Below are 23,127 nucleotides of genomic sequence, written 5' to 3' on the forward strand. Positions count from 1 at the left end.
TCAGTATGGAACAAAGATGTAAAACCCACTGTAGTGATAACAGTCTTTTGGGCTAACCTGTTTTCAGAGTTAGTCACAGTCAGAAGTGTAATATTTAAAATGGAGGTGAGCGTGCACTTGGGGAGTGCTTCACTTCCAGCTGGAGGGGGCTGTTGGAGCCATGCGCCGCCTTCACTTCCCTGTTTCTGTGCTGAGACCCTGAGGCACCTCTGCCCAGCTCTGAAGCCTCCTACTCAATGACAGGGGATGCTTTCACACTCAGTTCATGCCACACATTCAGAATCCCAGAGTCGTGAGGCACAAAAGAGATTGCATGACATGATACATATGGTCTAAGTCTTACACAACTCCAGCAGGGCAGGAATACACGCGCACACACACACACACACACACACACACACACACACACACACAGTATTTTAGAGTAGAATAGTTCCAGCTTCTGTTAAACACCTGACATAAATGAATAAATCATTTCATTTTCTTGTGCCTCACATGGTTTTCTGTGTCCTTATCTCATCTTCCTGACTAGATTGAAGACAAGAACAGCCTTTTACAGCTCAACAGTGCCCACACAAAGCTAGACAATCAATAAATTATTAACTGAAGGCCTGCCTGACTGTAAGAACTCAAGGTCACTTGAAATACCAGGGTCACTGCATTGCAAAACCCAAAGCATTGTTTCTTTGCAAGCAGTAGCCTCATAGACTCCCCAAGGTTTCAGCTGGGAGAGCTCAGCCAGCTGGAACACAAAACCTAAGGAATTCTCTCTTAGAACAAAATATTTCCTGCCCTTATCCTACGGTAGGAAGCAACTAAGGAAGTAGCTTTTCTGTTTCTGTTGGTGTATGTGTTTACTTGTGTAACAAAGACGTGTACTGAGGTCAGCAAATGACCAAAGGGACGTTTCATGGCTGCATGGTTTCTGTCTTTATGAAGTTGAGTAAATGCAGGCAAGGAGGATGGAGCAAAAAGTTTCTCTTAAGAAAACTCTCTGTCCCCTTTAGTATATTCTAGACTGATGGCTGTTTGTTTTCTCTCATGTCTACCCAGGAAACCTCGTGCTGCCTCCTGGAGCTTCCCTTGGAAGTGGGCTCACACCAGAGGCAGCCAGAGAGCTGGGACTTCCCTCAGGCACCGCTGTGGCAGCCTCGCTCATTGACGCCCATGCTGGAGGACTAGGTAATCTGTTCCTGCCCCCCCACCCCAGCACCTGCCCTGTGGGCTCTCTGGCAAACAGAATGTTGCCAGGAACACAGGATACTTCTCTGTTAATACAGCCAAGGTCAAGGGTTGGAGATTCAGGTGCAGTAATGAAAGGCTTTTGTACACATAGACACTTGAATAGAGTTAGAAAACTTTTAATCAAATACAAAATTTATTTTAAAACTTTTAGTTTATTGTGTATCATAATATAAAGTTAATATAGGTAGTCCCGTGGCTTATTAAAAATTAGAAAATTTATGTTCACTTCTGTGTGCGCTGTCTGATGGTGGAGTGCTTTCTTTTATGCTTTTTTACTAATGGTACTGCAACATTTTTATAAGCATAATATATTTAATAAAATAACTGGCTTTTTTCCTATATCCAATTACTTAATTGAAGTCTTGATTTAATTTCCTATATACCTTTCAAGTCTTCAGTTCACTCATTTGTTTATTCATTTTTCAAAAACCCATTGAGTACTTGCCGCACTCTGGCATGGTGCTAAGGGATAGTGGATTTAAAGCAAAGTGCGGGGCTAGGTAGAGCTCAGCGGTAAAGCACCTGCCCAGCATGCACAGCATGTGGAATTCAATTCTCAGCACCTCAAAACTAACTGGAATAAAATAAAACAAATCCAAATTCTCTTCCTAAATTTTAACAGGAAAATACGATGAGGCAAAGAGTGATAGTTCAGTGTGGTGATTCTGTTCTTAGCCCTATCATCTCTACTGCACTTTCCTCCTTTTTTCTTTCTTTTCTTAGATGGACAAAACCGCTCTTAGAATCCTTCAGTTTTACTATAGTCATACGTTTTCCCTAGCCTTTGCTATAAAAACATTTGTTTCAGATTCTGGCTTGTAGTTCATTAGGCAGATGTACCAAGACCAATGTCAATACATGACATTGAATTTTCAGAATAGAATAATATAAAGCAGACCAGAACAGGGCAGGACATCACGCACTGTGTTTTGCAGGGCAAGGGTACGCAGGCACTATGTGGTGGACCTGTCTTTCTATCTGTGACTCGATGGATTTCTTACAGTGGATCACAGCCAGAAAAGTTTAGGCAAGTGTGGCGACACACACCTGTAGTTTTAGCTACTCAAGAAATGAGGCAAAAATTTAGCCAGTCGGGTTGTGTAGTAAGACTCCAAGTCTTAACTGACGATTCATACTTTACGTTAGAGCAGTACTTCTCAGTCTGTGTGGGGTCATGACCCCTTTGGGGGTCAAATGAACCTTTTCCAGGGCTGCCTAAGACCATTGGAAAAAAACAGATTTTTATATCCCTATTTATAACAGTAGCAAAATTACAGTTGGAGTAGAAATGAAAATGATTTTATGGTTGGGGGGATCACCACAACGTGAGGAACTGCCTCAAAAGGTTGAGAACCTCTGCGTTAGTGTCAAGACCTTCCCCCCCCCCCAGCCCCCGCCTGTCTCTCTCCCTCTCAGACTTGCATGACTGTGTTTCCAGATCCCACCCCCTTCCATCTCCATCTTCGCACATCTGCCACCTTATGCTGCTACAGCAGAGCCCTTGAGGCCGCAGATAGCGAGAGTGTAGATTTGTTCTGGGAGCTGAGTAGCCTGGAAGTTCAAGGCGAGGAGACGCACATCTAGTAAAGGTCTGTGTGCGTTAGAAGGTGGAAAAGCAAAGGAACATGGAGGAATAAGTGGCTGCATCAGTGGGCCCCCCCCCCCGCTAATACACCACTGACCCCCACCACATTGAACACCTCTTACAGCTCCCTCTCAACACTGTCCCAACCGGGGAGGGTATGGTGGACCACAGTCACTTACCACAGTTAAGTAACAGCCTTCCATTTGAAGGCCAGTATAAGCTTTCTCCTCAGCAGCACATTCAGTGAACACCCAAATGTAGACGTTCTGCTGACTGTGCTCCTTTCGTCACATGTATTTATTTGTATTGTAATTTATGATTGATCTGAATTATTTCCTACCAGACTGCAAACACCTTGAGAACAGGACATCACATTATATATCTTATTTCCTAGTGGTGAGCCTTGTATTGTGTTTTTATGGGTTGCTGGCTGATAAATGTATTGAGTAAAGTCACATTACACTTTAGAGTGAAAGCCAGTCTGTTCCTGATACGTGGGCTGGATGGCACTTAACCAGTATGCGAGCTCTGTGCCTGTTCATCTTTCTGTTCTCAGGCTCTGACCCGAGGAAGAATAAACAACTTATGGGATAATTGGTGCTATGTACGTGGTGTGGCTCTGACCACAGGCAAGGCTGTTTCCCTCCAGCATATCCCAGTGTCAGCAGTGCTTCTGGGTAGAATGTCATGCTTTGGGCTTTAAAGTGCAAGCACAGACAGAGCCAGAGGTGTAGACAGATATAGAGTGTTCCTGACAGTGTAGATCATGAGGCGCCAGGGACGCTGTCTTCAGTCTTTTGCAATTGTCCCCGGGGTGACTGTTTCAACCATTTGCCTCACCCAGGTGACAAACCCTTGGCTGCGGCCACTACCTGCTATGGGGAAGAGGGCCTTGTATGGGAGTCGCAGGTGCTGGGGCTTCCTTGTCAGCTTCCTTGGCTTCCCTAAGGACGCGTCAAACCGTCCTTCTCACTTCTGCCCAGGGCATTCTGTACTGTGGAAGAGGGGAAACTCCAGATGACTCTCATTTATTGCCCAAAACAGAGCTCACTGACAGAAATTTTATCTCCAGAAGCCTTGGCTGTGCCTCCTGTGCTGAAGCTCTCCCACATCAATGAGTTTCCCGTCTATTGAAAATAAGTTGTGAACTGCGCAGATTGAATAAATTCCCGGTTCTTAAAGGACAGACAGAAGTCGGGTGCTTGTGCTGGCTGGGGAGGGTAGGGGAACAGATGCCCATCGCTCTGGGACAGGAGGTCTTACAGATAGTTCTGATGAAGTTTTGTCTTTACAGCTTCTTGCACTGCCTCTTTCCCCTATCACTGTGCGGCCAGCTCAGGATTAGGATATCTAGGAAGGGAAAGAGGCCTAGAAGCAAAGCTCCCCAGTCATTATCCACCTTGTGTCTGTCATCTTGGGTTGCAGAGGAGAAGAGAGGCCTGGGGAAGCCTGTTTGGCCACAGATGAGCTAAGGGTGAACATCAAGTGTGCGCAGACTGGAGATCATCGGCAGTGCATGGGCTGGACAAGTACCACTCCTTCTGGGAGATGTGTGCTGTTGTCCCTGGTCTGTGTTTATGGAGCTCCATAGTATTTGTTTGAGATAGCAGATCTCTAACTGGACTACATTTTTTACCCTGCCTACAGACAGGCTACCTCTTAAACTTTTCTTTTCTCTTTAATGGGAAGAGTTAGCGGTGGCTCTTCATATTTTTTTCTGTGAAAACTGGTAAAGTATACATCACACACACACACACACACACACACACACACACACACACACACACACACACACACCCCACACCTTAAAGCAAATGGTATAGTGTCTGCCACACATTAGCCACCCAATAGTTAGGCCTCTCTGGTTTTCTCACTCCAGAATAAAAATGCCTATTACAAATGAAGAGCTTCCTGGATGAAGGCCTTTGAGTTCCCTCCTCCCAAGTGTGAAATATGTCTCAGCAAAATGTCCTTCTCTGTGGATAGGTAGGCAGAAAAGAAGAACCCTCTGACCTGCTCCTTCTGTCTCCCTAGGAGGTGCCCTGATTGTCTTTCTTGTGCCTTCTAAAAGACTTCAGTACTCTACTTAGGTAGCTTCAGTCAGAAACAGCCATAGACACTGGTTGGATGAAAATGGCACTGAGAGACCCCAAATGTCAGCATAAGACACTAGCTTTGTAGTAGGAATGGGACACTATTAAGGCCTCTCACGAAGCTGCCCTGACAACTACGGCATGCCATATGCTGGCCTGACATGGCCAGTTGTGGACCCTCCATTCTGTCCTGGAGGAGGGGACAACGCTCAACAGAAGCATCCCATAGGCTCTCATTCCCAGGGCAGCCTGGGGGTGGGGGGGGGGAAGATCAAAGAGCAACACAGCTCAATTCATGTGTTTTCCAGCTCTGGAAGCAGAGGAGGAAGGGCTCTGTGGGAATGAAAAATCAAAGATAAAAGAACATTTTGTTCTTAAGGGACTGGTTAGTAAGTTCTCCAGCAGACAGCCAGCAGATAGGAGTAGTTTTGTTTGCACTTTGTGGGGGTGGTTCTGGCCAGGACTCCTGCTGCTGGTATTTTTCTAGCTTGTAAAAATAGCATTAACTTTGTTCCAGGTCTGTTCTTGGCTCCAGCGCCCCAACTGTCCTGAAGGGAAACAGCAACCTCATTTCTCTCTCAGGCTCCCTCTCTCTTAGGTGGATCTTGTCCATCAGACAGACTTCTGACTGCCCATCAAAGCTCGAAGCTGCTGCTGTCTCTCTGGGGAAGCCTCTACTGACTCCCAAGCTAAATGAAACCCTCTCTTGTCTGTCTTCTTGCCAAATCTTATGCGTGCTGGTTTCTCTGTCACTGCCATCTCATTCACTTGTGTGTAGCATACTATGATTTCATCCTGAGCAGTTACTGCGACAGTTAGCCACTGGGTGAATGAGAGAATGGCGTTCCCTCTGCCAGTGCATGCTGACCTCAGCTGGGAGGCAGCTGCCCTTTTATGGGAGCTGTATTTGGTTCAGTTCTTCAGGAACAACCATTAGGTCTGAGCAATTCCTCAGCTCGTCTTAGATGCCCAGAAATATCCATAATTTCTGTTTACACTCAGTCTGTTTCAGTCAAAATCATACTTTCTTGTTAGGTTGAACATTACTCTTTAATTTTCAACAGTGGATTTTCTGTCAGATGTTGCATTGGCCTAAGTTGTTCGTTTCAGTTGTGCTGTTGAAACAAAGTAAGGATTTTTAAATATTTCCCCTTTCTTCCTTCTTTTTTCTTCTTCCCTCCCTCCCTCCCTCCCTCCCTCCCTCCCTCCCTCCCTTCTTCTCTCTCTCTGTGTCTCTGTCTCTGTCTCTGTCTCCATCTCTGTCTCTGTCTCCGTCTCTCTCTCTGGCAGAGGTATTTATTTAGCCAGTCTTAGGAAAAGAATAGAACAAATCACAGTTTCTTCTAGCGAGCAACAAAACATGCCAGTTTCTTACCTCCCCCTTTTCTGTATTCTGGAAGTGAGGGTAGGCAAGCAGCAGATTTCAGTAATGTGATTTGGGGAGTATCTACTTATAGTTAATATGTACACAGTCATGAGATGTGGTATATTGATAACAAGCATTGTTATTAGCAATGATCTCTTCTGGTTCTAAACTTTAGACCGGAGAAGCACACTTCTGCTCAGTCACTCCTCAGAGCAGCTTTGTAGTTAAAGAGGGAAGATATATGAGGCCTCATTTGGCTGTGGGGACACCTGAGTCTCACAGCAGAATCATGGACCCAAGATCGGATGTTTTCTTGTTGTCTCACACGTGGTTTGGGAAGCAGCTTTGCATGCCGCTCTTCCCTGACATTTGTCAAGCAAGGCAGCAGTGTCTCACATGGCTGCCGAACTTTGTCAGAAGCTACACGTTGGGGTGGAGGTTTGGGATTAAGCCTGTCTTGTCACATCCCACAGCTCACATGTATGATAAGTGTGTGATATGGAATTCGTGCCAGGCCTTTTAATATGTGGTCAGTCGGGTTTTGAATTTCTATTGAGTTTTGAGTATCTAAATAAGCAACAAATCTTGAGAAAAGCCTTTCAGGGAGTATCTACTACTAAGCAAGTTTACTAGCTGACAGAGATGGAAGGCGACTGTGAGAAAGCAGGAGAGTTTCGGGAAATTGCAGCCTAGTAAACAGGCAAGTAAGTATCGTAATTACAGTTATTTGTGCTAAGAGCGAAAGGCTGTGGTAAAACATGAAATAGTCGTAAAATTGAGACAGGAGCTTACAGAAGGATCCCTGGGCAAGTGATGCTTAGAGCTGTGCTCACAGCAGGCTGTGCCATTATCATACCTTGGAATGTGTTTGTTCAGTCACTTTTGAACTTTTAGCTTTGTTTCTAATAATATATCAATAATATCTGCACGCTTAATAAGAACCACAACTCTTAGTGCTACCTGACCACTTCCTGCCTGTCTCCTAAGGCTCCAGGACTCTGCCTGGTGTTGCACATACTTTGTTTTTACCTTTTTACAGCAATCCTGTTAGGCAAAGGTCAGTCCCCAGGTTGCAAGGCACTAAGTAGCACTTCTAGAATCATGTAACTAGTGTCTCATCTAGCTGTGTACCTGAGATTGAGTCTGTAGCTCATACTATCTTCTCTAGGCTAGTGAGTCCCAAGCAGGGCTGACTTTAGGCATGCATAGTCCACTTAGCAGTAGCTAGAAAGAGTCATCACATCTGAGGCGGGGGACCTGTCACTGGTGTGGCAGAGTGAAGCCGGAGATGTTACCAGCTGCACTACATGCTCAGGCCGACATCCATAACGAAGACTCTCCCAGCTAGGGACTTTACCAGCCTTGTGGCTGAGAAGGCTTGCTCTGCCTCCGAACACTTACCAGGATGATATTTCCCGTTATCAATTCAGCTTTTATCTCTAGAAGCAAGAACTAGCCAAAATAATGGTTTTACTAAGGTAGTGCTTTTTAAAGTAATATTCTGAGACATAAACTCCTCAGAAAAGTAGTCAGGTGGTAAAAAGAAATGAAAGTGAAGGCTGGGGGTTCAGGACTGGCATGGCTTCTGCAGCACCTGTCCTGACATCAAGCTTCTGGAATCCCGGCCTTCTTCCTGTGCGCGCATGCTTTGTGCCTCTTTCCTTTGCTGCTCTGCTTCATGGCTCAAGGCACCTCCTTCTCCACAGCTACACAGTCCTGCTCAGCCTTCAGTGTATAGTCAGAACATTGCCTCCACTACAACGTCCCCAAACCTCCCTCTTCAAAGAGAGCATTCGTTGCCTTCCTGATGTGTTTCTTCTGTGTGCATTCTATTTCAGTTTTCCTTTGTATGCCTGTCAGCCAGCACAGATCCTGCGGATGGAACAACTATGACAGGGTTCTGTGAACTTGCAAGTAGGGATTGCTGAATCCAGGAAGAGGGACTTTGAAAGATACAGATTCCAAATCTTAATGAGGAAACTGGGAAGCTGGCTCTATGTTGACAAGATGTGACCTGGTATCCAGAGGAGCCAAAATATGGGGCCGCGCTGGCACTGAGGATATGGGTTCTGAGCAGTAGGGATTAGGGATGTTCAGCTGACAGGGGGCAAATTAGACAAGAGCTGAGTGATTTTTTTGTTTGTTTGGTTGGTTGGTTTTGTGGGGTTTTTTTTGTTTTGTTTTGTTTTTTGTTTTTTTGTTGTTGTTGTTGTTGTTTTGTTTTTGGTTTTTGTTTTTTTTTTTTTTGGAAAGAGCCAGGTCTAGACTTGGGGCAGCAGTATTGCTAGAACTGGGAGCAGCAGGAGACTCTTTCAAATGGTGCGCGTGCACAGACACACACACACATACACACACACACACACACACACACACACACACACACACAGCAGAAAGTCCACACGAAATGGAGGGGATTCCAACTGCTGATAAGGCCACACGTGGAGTCTGGAAGGAGAAAGGCCGTGCCAGGCCCCGAGCAGATAGAGAATGCAAGACTCAGGGAGTTTCTGGGTCTGCTCAGAAGCAGAAGGAAGAGTGCACTAATATGATGTCAGACTTTCAAGCTGAAGTGTGATTTAATGAGAGTCATTACTTCCTGAGATCTCAACAGCTATAGGAGTGTGGCAGACACAAAATACATTTGAGAGATACAGCGGGCACGTGCGGTGGGAGATTTGGGGGTCCTCTGTCTGGAGAATGGCAGAGGACTCGTCTGAGCCAGGCAACAAGTCTTACCTGTAGCCAGAAAGCCGGAAGGGACCCAGGCCTCAGGGCTGTGCCAGCTCCTCGGGCTCACCCCTCTTTAAATCTGGTGCCACATAATTCAGTGTGTGCAGCTGTGACCCTGCTGTGAAATCATAATGCTTGCAATTTGATGCACATACACTCTTGTCTGGATGATGAGTGATCACACAGTTTGGGAATGAAAAGGCTACCCAAAGAATTTCTATTCCAAATTCTTTAATTTGCAGATGAGAAAACCAAGGTTCAGACACACAGTGCATCACCCAAGGCTGTACTAGAAAATTACTGTTGAGAGCTGAACTGATAATCTGTGTGTTCTCCTTCAGCGTGGTGGTGCTCCATAATGTAACACCATCTCCAAATTAGGGGAAAAAAGAAGTCCTGGTGTGTTATTCCAGTCCTTACCATAGATCCTATGTAATGGCTGGGGGCCATGTCACAGCTGGCCGTTAAATAGGTAAATCAGTTTTTCTAACCTAGGCACGAATAAGGTCTCTGTTTTGTTGTTAATATCTACAAAGCTCCAAAATGTTTCCTGCAAAGCTGTCAATAATGGAAATGCATAGTGACCAGCTTCCTTTGAAGGGCTCAACCTGCTTGTTTTTATTTCATCTACAACTTATTGAACACAAACCTTGTGCCAAGTGTCTGGTTGGGCCGTTTAACAGTCACTGTCACTAGCTTGGAACCACTCGGGAAGCTACCATTGTTTTCTGTAGTCAGTGCCCAAGAAACTGAAGGTTTATTAACTTGCTGATTGTAGTGTTTTAATTCATGATACAGTTAGGTCTTGAGCCGAGCCTATCTAATTCTGCGCCCTGTGAGTTTCCCCTCCTTATGTATAGCTTATGAATGTATATGTGTTTTGGTATGCCCATGCCTTCACTGACCTTAGCCTAAATACACACCAGCCCACAGCTCTGGCTCAAGCAGGCAGTACTCCTAGTTATCTTTCTTAGGAGCTAGTGCCTTCCTGCCTCCACTTATGAGTGAGGAAACTGAGGGCTGGAGCAACGTAGTGAGTTTGATAGAGCCATTCTGAGCAGCCTGAGAGCCCCAGACTCTATCGCACGAGGTTTGTTGGACAAGTCTAGAAATAGGGCAAAGCGGATAGTAATATTAATTTTGTAACTATTCATAGTTGTATTATTTGTATACTATCTTGACATCTTCAGAGCTCAGGAATAAGGAAGAATTGTTTCTTTTAGTGGCTGAGAAAACATGATACTTCAGGAAGCAAATGAGTTAGCCAAAGTTAGAGGGCCAGAGGGGTTTGCATGGCGACAGACACCATCTTTGTGCCCAGACACGTCTTCATGTCTACCTCTCCACACTCTGCATCAAACAGGGAACAAGCTGTGCCCAGCAAACTGAGTGGACTACCTTGACGCAATGTGAGTGTGGAGCCCTTTGTTTGCAGCACAGCGTTTACCTTGTCATCAGCCCCAGCGTCTTGCCTGTTCTCCAGGAGGAGCCGTAGCCAGAGGGCTTCAAGTTAGCTTCTCCCTTACGAACGAGGCTGGATAGATGAGCTGGTGTTTTTCATTGCTGAGCTTATCAAAGAAACTAAAAAGAACACAAAGCTGCCCAGCCCAGGTCTGACACCCACACGTTAGGGGATCCCACTCTGTTTGGGGCTAGGCCTTTAAGACTTCCCTGGTGCTGCCCGCTGTTTCTCACGGCACAGAAGCTCAGCACATGGTCTACATGCTGCCCCCAGTGCACGCCTGCTGGCTTTGTGTGACACATCGGCAGCTGATGGTGGGAAAGCGCACGTCTCCACCTACCGTCCTACAGCAGCCTGCATGTGACTGCTGCCACCTCCCTGAGGCTCTCCCAGTAGTCCTGTTTCATTCTCCTGTTTTCAGTTTTCTCTTAACTGTGCATTCAGATATGCCAGTGTCTGAGTAAAGAGAAATAAATAGCTTTTGGAATTCCCCATGCTGTCTCAGTGCCTTGTAGGAAGCTAAGGAAGATCGTGGGAATACAGAGAAACCTCTTTAGCCTCCAGTCTTGTCCCCTTCCTGTATGGCTGCTCATCACGTGCTGCTGTGAGTCTCATAGATTTGGCTCTGAAGACAGCGAGAACTAGACGTTTTGAGGTAGCACCGCTGAGTCGTGAAGGACTCACAACTACCCAAGCCCTGAGTCTATGGGCAGGCGTTGGCCCCCTAGGAAATCACTTGACATTTCATGCCTTGTTTTCGCCACCTGTGAAATAGGAACGCTAACAGGAGTGACCCTATGGAGATATTTAAAGGGGAGGTATACATGCAGCCACAGTAGGAGGCAGAGGTGCATGCAAAGCAAAGTAGGCATAGGCCGCACGCCGCTCCTCTGGGAGGTCTGGGAGGGCAGAGGGCGTGAGCTCATTAGCTTGGCTGGAGTAAACTAAGGAAAGCATCTCCCAGAATGAAAATGGGATCTGCATGTCAAGAAGCAGGAACAGCATGTGCAAGGCCTGGAAATATTAACAGGCCCGCTGTAGATGAGGAGTGGTTCAGCATGGTAAGCTTGGGTGGCAAGCAGAGTGGACCAGCCTGGAAGACAGCCTGCCTGGCACAGCGTGAGCTGCGCAGCCAAGGCCTGGGGTCATGTCCCTTCACTGAGCGTAACTGCTCTGTGCCTCTGATTCTCCTTCTGTCAATGGAGTGAGAACAGTGCCTCCTGGGTGTGACTCTGCAGGCAGCTCTCCTAACCCACCGGGAGGTCTCAGCAGTCCTAGCCATGCCAATCTGAAAGCTGCCTGTGGGAAGCTTGGAATTCTGAACCTAACAGGTTGAATCAACTCTGTTTCAGTAGCTTCCTCAGGATTGATTGTGACGTGAGCGATGTGTGGAATGCCCTGCATGAAGGGTGTATCCTCGGAGGTACAGCTATGTGTGCTAATACCAGTGGTGAGAACGAAAGTCATGGTGAAAGCAGTTAAAAAAATGCCATCTCAGAGTAGCAGATCTGACAGGTGTGAATGCAGAGACAACCACTCCAGCTGGTGCTTAGTGCCGGAGGAAACTTGCAGCATCCCCACCCATCTGCAGGATGATGGAGACTTGCAGCATCCCCACCCATCTGCAGGATGATGGAGACTTGCAGCATCCCCACCCATGCTTAATGTTCCCATCTTCATTTGGGGTGACAGTGACAAATTACCCCCCCCCCACGTGACTTGCCTCTGCCCCTGTCTTACTTAGAAATTACTGTTTCCTGGAGACAGAGACTGGAGAATGCCTGGGGGGACAACAGTAGAAGTCAGTTATGTAGATAATTCCCAATTGGTCACAGTAAATGAATTCACAATATGGATGAGAGAGAGGGGGGGGGAGAGACAGAGAGAGAGAGAGAGAGAGAGAGAGAGAGAGAGAGAGAGAGAGAGAGAGAAGAGGGAGGAAGAAGAGGAAGAAGAGGAGGAGGAGGAGGAAAGAGAGAATAAGAGAATGGTTTTACCTGAAAACCAGAATTACTCATAGGCGTTTATCTGGTTTCTAGCTTTATTATAATATTTTCTACACTTGAGCACATGTCTGGTCACCTGTTATGTTTGTATATATAACGTCTCCCGCAGGTTAAGATTTGAGAGCTTAGTCCCTAGAGAGTGCAACTATTTGAGGAGGGAGGCCTAGAAATGTTGTGAGATGATAGAGTCCTAGGTTGGATCCCCAGGGGCATGTTATTCCCGGCAGCTTCCTGTCTCACCCTCTACTCACTGGGACCTGAGCTACCCTACCATGGCCTCCCTACAAGGGTGGATTAAACCCGAAAGCCATGAGGCAAAATAAATCTGTCTTCTTTCAGGCTGCCCGTGGCACTGACTCTGTCAGAGACAGAAGCATAACCAATATAACGTTCAAATGGTTTAGAATACAGCTCTGTAGCTCACCTTGCACCTCAGCACAGCTTCTGGTCAGTGGTTGAACTGAGCGGGGTGGGACAGGATGGAGGCTTGTTACCGTCATGTGCCAGCCCCCATGTGGATGGTCATTACCCAGGTACCTTAAAAGGCAATGAGAAAGGTGGATCCAGCTGTAGTTGGTCATCTGAAAAGCTGTATATACATCCCAAAGGACAACAATTATGCCAGGTAACAAGATTGCATTTTAATAGCCATGTTTCCAAAATGGAGCATAAAGAGAGGTCTGTGGTCTGCTGCACATATGTGATCTCTGCTCTCCCTCAGAGACAGTAAGCCTAGTGGCTATGGTGTGTCTGACTGCAGCATTATAAATATATACCTTCAAACAAGCCATGTTGGCCAACTTTTCCATATCTGATTTTTAAAATAGATTCAAAAGCCTAAAGAATCATCTTTTTGTTTTGTTGTTATTTGTTTTTGTTTTGGTTTTTATCAAAGCCTTTCTTCTCTTGTCTTAAGAGGATGTGTTAGGCTGTTCATCCATATTGTTACAGGCTCCTGGAGTGAATTTAGCTTAAGGAGTTGAACGTGTGTCAGCCTGTAACTCCCCACCGTGAAGCCCTGTAGGGCCATCTCCTACTGGTGTTGTTAATATGAGTGAAAGCTTCCGACACCTTCTATAAACAGGGCTTTCACAGCTGAAACTTGTAAAGAAAAACCCACACAATTGGATTCTGTGAAATACATCAAATATTCCCAAATAATATGACTCTTCAAAGGAGTTCGTATACACTGTATGCTATCCTGAGATGTAACATTACACCCCAGACTAATGCATATGAACTAATAATTCTTTCCACTTGTATATATCTCCATGAGTAACTATAACACATAGACAATAATATTTAAACACCTAAATACACAGTGACATTGCTGCTGCCTCCTCCACTGGCACTGTGAGCTTCTTATGGGCAACGATATCTGTTTATAGTCTTTTCTTAAACCCAGTAATGACTTCAGTATATGAATGAATATATACATCTATGAATGAGTTTGCTTAGCAGCATGCTAAGTACTGGACCATTTAAGGTGGCAAATACCATAATCCAAAATTTCAAGTGTGTGTGTGTGTGTGTGTGTGTGTGTGTGTGTGTGTGTGTGTGTGTGTGTGTGTGTTAGTGGGTCTTGAAAGGAAGATGGGATTTGACACCTACTTAGCACAGATCCATGGAGTGAACAAGAATTTAAATTTTAGGTGTTCATTTTATACTTCTGGCTCCTGTTTGATTACTACTAAGCTAAAAATATAAAATTATCTTTCCCTTTTATTTGAAATGGTTTTTTCTTTATGCTTCACAGAAGATGATAACAATGACAGCCCCAAACGTGTCAGAGTGATTGCAAGTGCAGCTTTTATTCACATCTGTTGTCACTCATCCAGAGAGTCCCTTTAAAACCGAGCTCTGATTCCTGAACTTAAACCAGCAAATCAAAGTAAGAAAATGCCTGCTGCAGGATCCACATGCTATTGGAGCATCCAAGGACCATCATTGGCCTTGGCAGTTTATGTAAAGCATGTTTTTTGTTAAGGCATGCTGTACCTAGGCGCTAGTCCTCGGTAAACACAAGTCACTGTGTGGACATAGAGATGTGAGCATGCATGAGTCCACCGCCTTCCCCTCAAGGACAGGAAGCATGATTAAAGTAGAGGAGTTACTCATTGCTCTGGGGACTGCCAAATAAACGTGTGTGAAGGGCGCTATAGGGCTATCACTTCATCTTGCTTGATGAGGACAAGGAGGATCCACCTCGCTTAAAAAAAATGGTGTTGTATTTGCACCTAAGGGTGGCAAGAGATAATAAGATGAGGTGGGCTTGGGAGGAAGGTGAGGTGAGAAGCAGGGTGAGCAGTGAGGACGGGTGGGCGTGGACGGCCTGCCTTGCTGCCCTGGAGCAGGGACCCTTGAGCATTTCACAACAGCGGTGCTGTTAATTGTGAGTGTTGATGTGGGGGATACAGGTGAGGGGAAATGTTAAGGTACTTGCATGTAATTTTTAAAGGTTTGGAATTTTTCTTCCTGAGGGAGTAGTTTTTAAATGGAGACTTGGAAGGCAGAGAGGTTACGATATCATTGGCGAGCACTGTGTAGGAGATGCTGAAGGCTGGATCTGAGACGGTATCATGAAGGGAAAGAGAAGGAAAGAGTTAAGATTTTTAAGAGATGCAGGGTCATGAAGGCCTGCAGGTGTCCTTCTCCACAGCAGGCACATGGCATGATTGTCTTTGACAGAAGTAAGTAGAGGCTATGGGGTCATACAGGCTCAAATGTAAATCTCAGGCCTGCTGCTACCAGGAATATGACTCCACAGGATGCTTTGTTAAGTGTAGCCTTTCATAGGCCAGGAGATGAAGAGCAAGGGTCATGCTTCCCTTTCATTCATATATAATACATATTTTATATGCTAAATTTTTCATCCTCTTAAAATACTGATACTGGAATAGTGGCAAGCAAAAGTACAAAGTATTTCTTATGTCATTGGAGAATTTATTGAACATTCTGATATGATTAGATTATCCTTCAGTACTAAAAGCTGCATGAAATTTCACACACACACACACACACACACACACACACACACACACACACACACACCTCCTATTAGAAGGCTTGAAGAACTACTTGGTAAAGGTCTTGAGGACCAAGACTGGAAAAGTCTAGAGCTGAGTTTAACATGTTTAAGCTTCTACATTTATCATCTGGTGGTTTAGAAACTAATAACCCATCTGGTAAGGCTGCAGTTGGAAGATAAAAATTTGGATGTATGGATCAGGATCAAGGAAAAAATACTAAAAACTAGGCTCTTAGTTGGGACCCAGGAGTAAAGGTAGACTAGCCCGCAACACATCTTCAAGGCTGAAGTCCAGCTCTGAGTGGACTCAAAGCCAGATTAAATTTAGTTAATCTGCCCCCACTTTGCTAACTGCAATAGGCAAAATCCTATCCTTCAGTTCCTGCAACATAGGACTTGCGTCACGAGTATGTACAGCGTTTCTGTAGATCAGTAAAATGGAAGCCTGCTAACTGGAAATGGTTTAAAATGCTGAATGGGGCTGGAGATGGATCAGTGGGTAAGAGCACTACTTACTCTTCCCGAGGCCGTGGATTCACCCCCCAGGACCACACGGCAACTTAACAACCATCTGTAACTCGGTTCCAGGGAGTCTCACCCCATCTTCTGGCCTCGCCGGGAGGCAGGCAAGCGTGCAAAGCATAAACTTATCTGCAGGTGTTAACTACCAAACATAAAAAAATAAAGTGATTGTCAAAATTAAGAAAATATACCTGCTGGCCTGGCACAGATGGTGCCACGAGTCGACAGACATTGTTAGGAAGAAGGTGGGCTGTGGATAAGGAGCCGCCCAGGCTAGCATTAGGGAGTGATGCCCCCTGACAGCACAGTTGCTGCTGTGGGACCAGGGCATGCAGGAGCCCTGTAGCAAGTGCCACATCTCCCTTCCTTAGTCCAGACAGACACCTGAGGAGTCTTTCTCCAAAGAACGAAGACTTGGGACTGACCTAGTCAATTTCTAGGTTTGCCTCGGGGCAGAGGGTGGGGGGTAGGGGGATGGGGGGCCTTTAAGGTAGTTGGGTGTGATCTTTTAAAATCATTTTAAATTTTCTTCACTTACAAAAGGCATTCTAAATCTAGTATCTCCCTTTGTTTATAACTCATGGTTTATAACTCTTGCAAGGTGGCAGTGGAAAGTAACACCGATTTCTGATAGAAATAGCAAATTCAGAAGGAAAACCAGCCAAGCATAAGTGAAAAATAGTATAGATATGCAGCGTGTACTGAAGAGAAATTGGGTCCAGAGGCCACACGCAAAATAGACAGACACTATGCCAACACCATCCGTAAGGGTTGCAGTGGAGGTTTCCCAACGCTGACTGCTGAATTCAGTGTCCGTGCCATCGCATTCTCCCTTTGCTATCACCATGATGGCTCTGCCACCTGGGTATCGTACTTTCTTCTTGGCCTGGATTACTTCGTTTCCATAGAGTCCACATGCCAGCTGCGGTGGTGGTGATCGTAGTGTCGATGGTGGCATGGTGGTGGGACTGAAGATGGTGATGATAGTGGTAGTGGTGAAGGCTGCAGCAAAGAAGCCGACTGACACTTCAGTAAGTGGAGGATAGCTCTTATCTTAAGGTCTAAGGGGAGAGGACCTCAGAAATATGCCCACAGACCTCATGGTGTATGAGTTAGCTCCTCCTACAAGAAGCCCAGCTTGAGAGTCTTCCCATTCTCTGCAGAGGGGTGAGAGTCTGGGCCTCTCAGATGGTGAGAGCTCATAGGCTGGATCAGTAGATGGGTGTGGAGTTGAAGCTCTGGGCAGATAAAGACATTCATCAGGCCCCAGGGCCCATGAGCCAGTGCCCTCCTGTCAGATAAAGCCTACTCTCACTCTCTGTCCTTTTCTACTTTAAATCATCCCCTCCATTTTACAGAGCAGACCCGACTTAGGGACATCACTTAAGCCTAAAGCGGGGCTGGCTCCGTGATAGAATCTACAAGTTTCTCCCTGTTTGACTGATCTCCATTGCCTGTGGAGCCGGGCAGGGTGTAGGGCAAGCAGAGAAGGCAGGCATGAGGAGCAGTGCAGGGGAAGAGCCCTGAGGAGGGTCAAATCTCTGAGTCCACCTTTTCCTGCTGCGGCTCTTGAGCAATGCCAGGGCTTTCCTTTGAGACTCGCTGCAATTCTCCATTTCCTCCTTCTCTGTCTTGTTTATTTACCTAAGACTTTATTCCTTTTGAAGCTCTTTCAGCCACATGTCCTTCATTGTGCTACAACCCAGGCCTTTATCCCAGCCAAGCTGGCTCAGGGGTCCACATGTCCCTTCATCCCCAGCCCTGCAGCCTGACTCTTCTGGGTAGGGGGTCACCTTTCACTCCCAGTCCCAGTCCGCTGGGAATTGGAAAGGAGGGGTAGAGTCCGAATCCTGCTTCAGGGTCTGTTTTTCTTTTCGGTCCCTTTATTGTCTGAAGCTTGGGGCCAGGCGAGATTAATCAGTCTCTGTGTAGCGGAGCCCTTGACACTCTCCAGGGGAACTCCCAGCATTATAGAAACCTGGCCTGGTTTTGGCTCTTAGACTGAATTCCAAGCTTTGCTCTGTGAATGTTCAACTAACCCCACAAAACCTCTAGAAGCTTCCAACAGAACAGAAATCCATCCCAAGTGAGGAGGTGCAGCCAGCAGTCAGGGAGAGGAGAGCTAACCTGCTAATTATGGTCTTTTTCTTTTACATTTCTCTTCTCCTCCCCTAGCCCAGATATCCTGATGAAACTATCTAAGCCTTCTCATGTCCACTTGGGGTCCTTCCGAAGTGTCTTTGGGTGCTTTTCTGGGATTACTGCCTGTTCTCCCAGGAGAAAGTATTAATAGTCTCTGTGTCCCAGGTCCAGGGCCATGTTCTTTAAACATAGTGACTGACTATTTGAACTTGCCCAGGAGTAAGGCGAGTGCAGAGACCCTGGACATGATATGGAAGGAAGAAAAATATTTTTTTCCTCACACACCTTGGGCTTGTGTCAGAGGCCCCCATAGCACGACAGGTAGGAAATGCAGATGCTTTACTGTAGGTTTTGTGTGCTGAGGGAATCCTCTTAAGGCCATGAAGACCCAAAGAAACCGGACACTGAATGCTTTAGGTTTTACAAAGAGAAGCCCGGAAGATCTGAGTGTGCAAGAAGCCTGGCCCAGCAGTACCGAGCTAGGGGCAGCTCAGTGCAGCTCTGGTCAGATGCTTCTCTGTGAGCCTTTCTCCCTAGAGGAAGGGGTGTGGCTGACCTCTCAACAGGAACCTCTCATTCAAAGGTCTTACAATGTGCCTCAAACTCTGCGTCAGAAAATCCAAGGATTTTAGACCTGTTTTGGGGGAGATGAAAATAAAGTTTCTTCTTCCTACTGTGGGAAGGTTCCTTCCAGTACCTTCAGCACAATATTCAGGACACCATATACTGAGAAAGCATTTCCTGTCAAACACAAATATTGAGAGCAATGACCTAATAAAGTAGAAGGCAGTATTTGCAGTCTATAGCTAAGAAACCTGGCACTCAAAGAGGTGAGTCTGTGTGTGTAGAGGTTAGCCTAGTGGACCAGAATCAGGGTCCTATCTGACTGACATCAGACCAAGACCAACCAAGTTCTGCAGAATACAGGTCCGTCCACTTCAGCTGATAACCCAGCAGACTCCTTAAGCAGCCGTCCTTCCTTCCTCTCACCTGTGCCTTAGCTTACTGACAGTTGCCTAAAGGTCTACCCAAAATGCCTGTTTCTTCATCAAACTGTCCTCTGCTAACTGGTGTACTCCTTCCTATCTCGTTTGCCTGTGGAGGCCCCACCCCACCCCGCCTATCCCTTAGAGCCCACATCTGGAGGTCCCATCCTCTCTTGAGACTTAGCTCATTGACTGCTTGTTTTTTTCAGTCTCTCCCACCCCTAGGAAACAGAAATCTTACAGAATGAAGGAAATAGCTTCTCTCTTAAGCTTTCTAGCACTTGATACTGGATATCTGCTTTGATGTTGGGTTCAGTAAGTCGTTGTATTAGGCAGTTCATTTGTTTGAGCTCAACAGACCCTGTATGATTTAGAGCTGCAGTTTTGAATCTACATAAACACATATTTGATAAGAAACATTTGTGATACTTAGGCCAATTCTCACATTTTTAAAGTAATTTTTATGTTAATTTGGGTAGGGTTGGATTTCAACTTGACGCTTCACTGTGCAGGACGCCTACAAGCCTTTTATGAAGATATTGATGATGACAAACCTGTTGTCTGAATGTCCTATTGAGGTTAGGAAAAATATCAAACTTTTGCTTTTTTTTAGATGGGGATTTTGCGCCTGTTATTTAGGCTCCACATTTCTAAGCTATTATGTATTAGCCAGTCTTTGAGATTTGGTCTCTCTGGGTAGAGGTAAGGAACAAAGGAGTAGGACCCAATTATCTGAGGGTCTGGTCTTTGTTTTCTGTTTTCTGAACCTCCATTAGCCATTCATATTAGTTTCCTATTAGTTCACATTATGGAAGATTCTGTCATTAAGACAGAAATAATTGATTAGCACCATCACAAATTGAATTGCAGCTTGAACGATACTTTGTGTAATTATGGCTTTGCGGATATGAACACGTGTTTTAGTTACTCTTACTAATGTTTACAACAGGATCCTGAGCTGTGGCACTATCTCATCTTCCTTATCCCCCGCTCGCTCCGCTATTCTGTCATGTACTGCATACGAAGGACAGAAAGCAGGTGTTCTGCACTATGTGCATAAGATATTGTAAATCTGGCACTGTGTACACCAAGTTAAAGCAAATGTGTAAGCTGCCATGCTGAGCCCTGTTCCTACAGAGCTGTGATAGTAGCAGGAAGAAAGACCAAGGTATATAAATGTCCCTCAGTCGAAGAATGGATAAAGAAACTGTGGTACATTTACACTATGGGATACTACTTAGCTATTAAAAACAAGGAAATCGTGAAGTTTGTGGGTAAATGGATGGAACTAGAAATGATCATACTGAGTGAGTTAACCCAGAAGCAGAAAGACTCACATGGTATATACTCACTTATAATTGGACACTAGCCTAAAAGGGATGTCCCATGAAAGTCTTTACTTACCAGGAGATTGGGATGGATGGGAGGACTTCCTCTTGGAACTCTAGGTGAGAGAAGTATGGCAGAATGGGGAAATAGAAGGATCCAGAGGGTCCTAGAAACCTACAAGAATATCTTGATAGGCAGATCTGCTCAAACTACTGCATCAACCAAGGATAATACATGCAGTAATCATTGAACCCCTGCTCAGATCTAGCCAATGGACAGGACATTCTCCACAGCTGAGTGGAGAGCGGGGACTGCCTCAGACGTGAGCTCTGGTATCCCCTATTCGACCACTTCCCCTTGGTGAGGAGGCCTGGTGGCACTCAGAGAAAGGATAAGCAGGCTACCAGGATGAGACTTGCTAGGCTGTGGCCATATGGTAAGGGAGGAGGTCCGCTTCGGTCACAGATCTAGAGGAAGGGAATAGGGTGAAAGAGGGAGGGAGGGAAGAATGGAAGGATACAAGTAAGGGGACAACAATTGAGATGTAATCCGAATAAATTAATAAAAAATAAAAAAGATATAAAGTGAATAATTAAACAAATAAATTTTTAAAAAAGAATGGATTTGAAAAATAGAAAAGAAATACAGACCAAGGTGTGGAGGGAGCTGCCCCAGCTGCCCCAGTCACTCCTCTACTCATGTAATCTCCACAGAAGCCCACAGGCCACTGCCTACTTCCTTTCCAACCTGACAGTTCCAGAGACTGAGGCGTAAGGTTATTAGGTTCTCTCTTTTACCAGAAGTAAAACCGGGCCATCTAATCCCAGTGCACCCCTCTTAGTCTCTCTAACTAAATGCCCATCCACAAGACTCGCTGTCTCCTAGGCCTGGAGGAGATCAGAGAGTGGGAGTGGGGCGATCGCAGTGCCAAGCTCTGCGAAATCTCCCTAGGCTTAAATCACAGGATGTTGTAAATTGTAACTTTACTTTTTGAGAACTTTGTAGTACATGAGGACTGCTTCTGTATCACTCCTCTTCCTCTCTCTCCTCCTCCTCCTCCTGTCCAACTCCTCCCACGTGTGTCCCCATGACTTCCAAGTTCATGACCTCCTGATCGCTATTGTACATATATATATATATATATATATATATATATATATGTATATATATACATATATGTGTACACACGTACATAAACATGTATATTAAACCTACTGAGTCCGTTTTACATTGCCCATATGTGCTTGAACACAGGACTCTTTCCAAGATAGACTTAGCTTGGGATTCGTGTTGTGTGAACTCTAGAGCTACTCCTGTCAAAGCCAACAGTGCTCTGGGAACACCGTGACTTCAGCTGCCCTCTCAGCACCTGTTGATCACCAGGTTAACCCTGTGGGCTTGCTCCAGTGGCCTGTGCAAGCAAATTCTGAAAGATACTTGATTCAACTGTATCTCCTGGGACTGTAAATAACTATAAAAGGAAAGAGGTTTTTAGTGTAGGGTGGGGCTAAGTGAAAGCCAGACAGATGTTGACATGCCACCCCCTCCCCTGTCGTAATAGTGACGACCTTGGAAAAATTACTTCCAACTTTTTGTTTTCCTGATGTTGAAAAGATGACTCAGCAGTTAAGAGCACACACACACACACACACACACACACACAGCTTTTGTGGATCACAGGAGTTCATATCTTAGCACCCACATCGGGCTGCTCACACATGCCTGTACCTCCACCTCCAGGGCAACTGTTGCCCGGATTTGGCCTCCACCACACACCAGGTGCTTTTGGGATCTCTCCTCTCTGTTTCTGTCTCTGTCTCTCTGTCTCTGTCTCTGACTGTGTGTCTGTCTGTCTGTCTGTCTGTCTGTCTGTTTCCCTCTCTCTCTCTCTCTCTCTCTCTCTCTCTCTCTCTCTCTCTCTCCCTCTCTCTTCCTCTGTCTTTGTTTCTGTCTCTCTGTCTCTGCCTCCTTCCCTCCCTCTCTCCTTTCCTCCCTTCCTCTCCCCCTCTCAGTCATAATTAAAAATAAAATACATCTTTTTTAAAAAGTTCCCATCTCCTCTGTTTGTAGACCTGTGTAGCAATAATCACCTCAAGATAATTGTTATGCAGTTTCTATTTGCAAAGTGTTAGTCACAAAACAATCTTCTAATAATCAATGGAAACTTTATTTTTACAGGTCATTTTTTAGCAGTTTTTAAAAGCTAATGTGTGAGGGTCTATTAATTGAATAATTATAAACAACAAGTCTCTTAATTTTCATTGTTTTTCATACAATTTTGGAACAGTTGTTCATGATGAATGTGCTATTGTTATCTAAAAAGCACCTTAAAAGTGTATATATAATATATGTATGTACACACACACACACACACACACACACATATATAATTTCTTCCCACAAGTCATCCATTCATTCAGCAACAACCCCTACATGGTCCAATTTTACATACAGTCGTTACATGTTAATTAAAGGATAGTTCTCCTGGGTTCCAGCTTGTTCATCACCTAGCAGACAAAGACAGCTGTGCACATAAACAAATGAATAGATGTAATAATGGTGGCCCCATGTCCATCACTGGGACACAAAAGATGTTCTGCCTGGCTGGCTTGCTTGGCAGATGCAGAGGGATG

General features: G+C 45.4%; 1 protein-coding gene across 7 annotated transcripts in view; it reads left to right on the top strand.

The window, feature by feature from the left end:
- FGGY (FGGY carbohydrate kinase domain containing) overlaps positions 1 to 23,127 on the top strand; it is a 375,878-nt gene that overhangs the window by 180,751 nt on the left and 172,000 nt on the right. For all 7 annotated transcript variants that reach the window (XM_084784087.1, XM_084784089.1, XM_084784093.1 and 4 more), the window contains exon 7: positions 1,054 to 1,182. In XM_084784087.1, the coding sequence (XP_084640213.1) occupies positions 1,054 to 1,182 (129 nt within the window). The remainder of the gene's footprint in view (positions 1 to 1,053; positions 1,183 to 23,127) is intronic.

This window comes from Acomys minous (genome assembly GCF_964271855.1).
Source record: "Acomys minous genome assembly, chromosome: 1".
NCBI classification, from domain to species: domain Eukaryota; kingdom Metazoa; phylum Chordata; class Mammalia; order Rodentia; family Muridae; genus Acomys; species Acomys minous.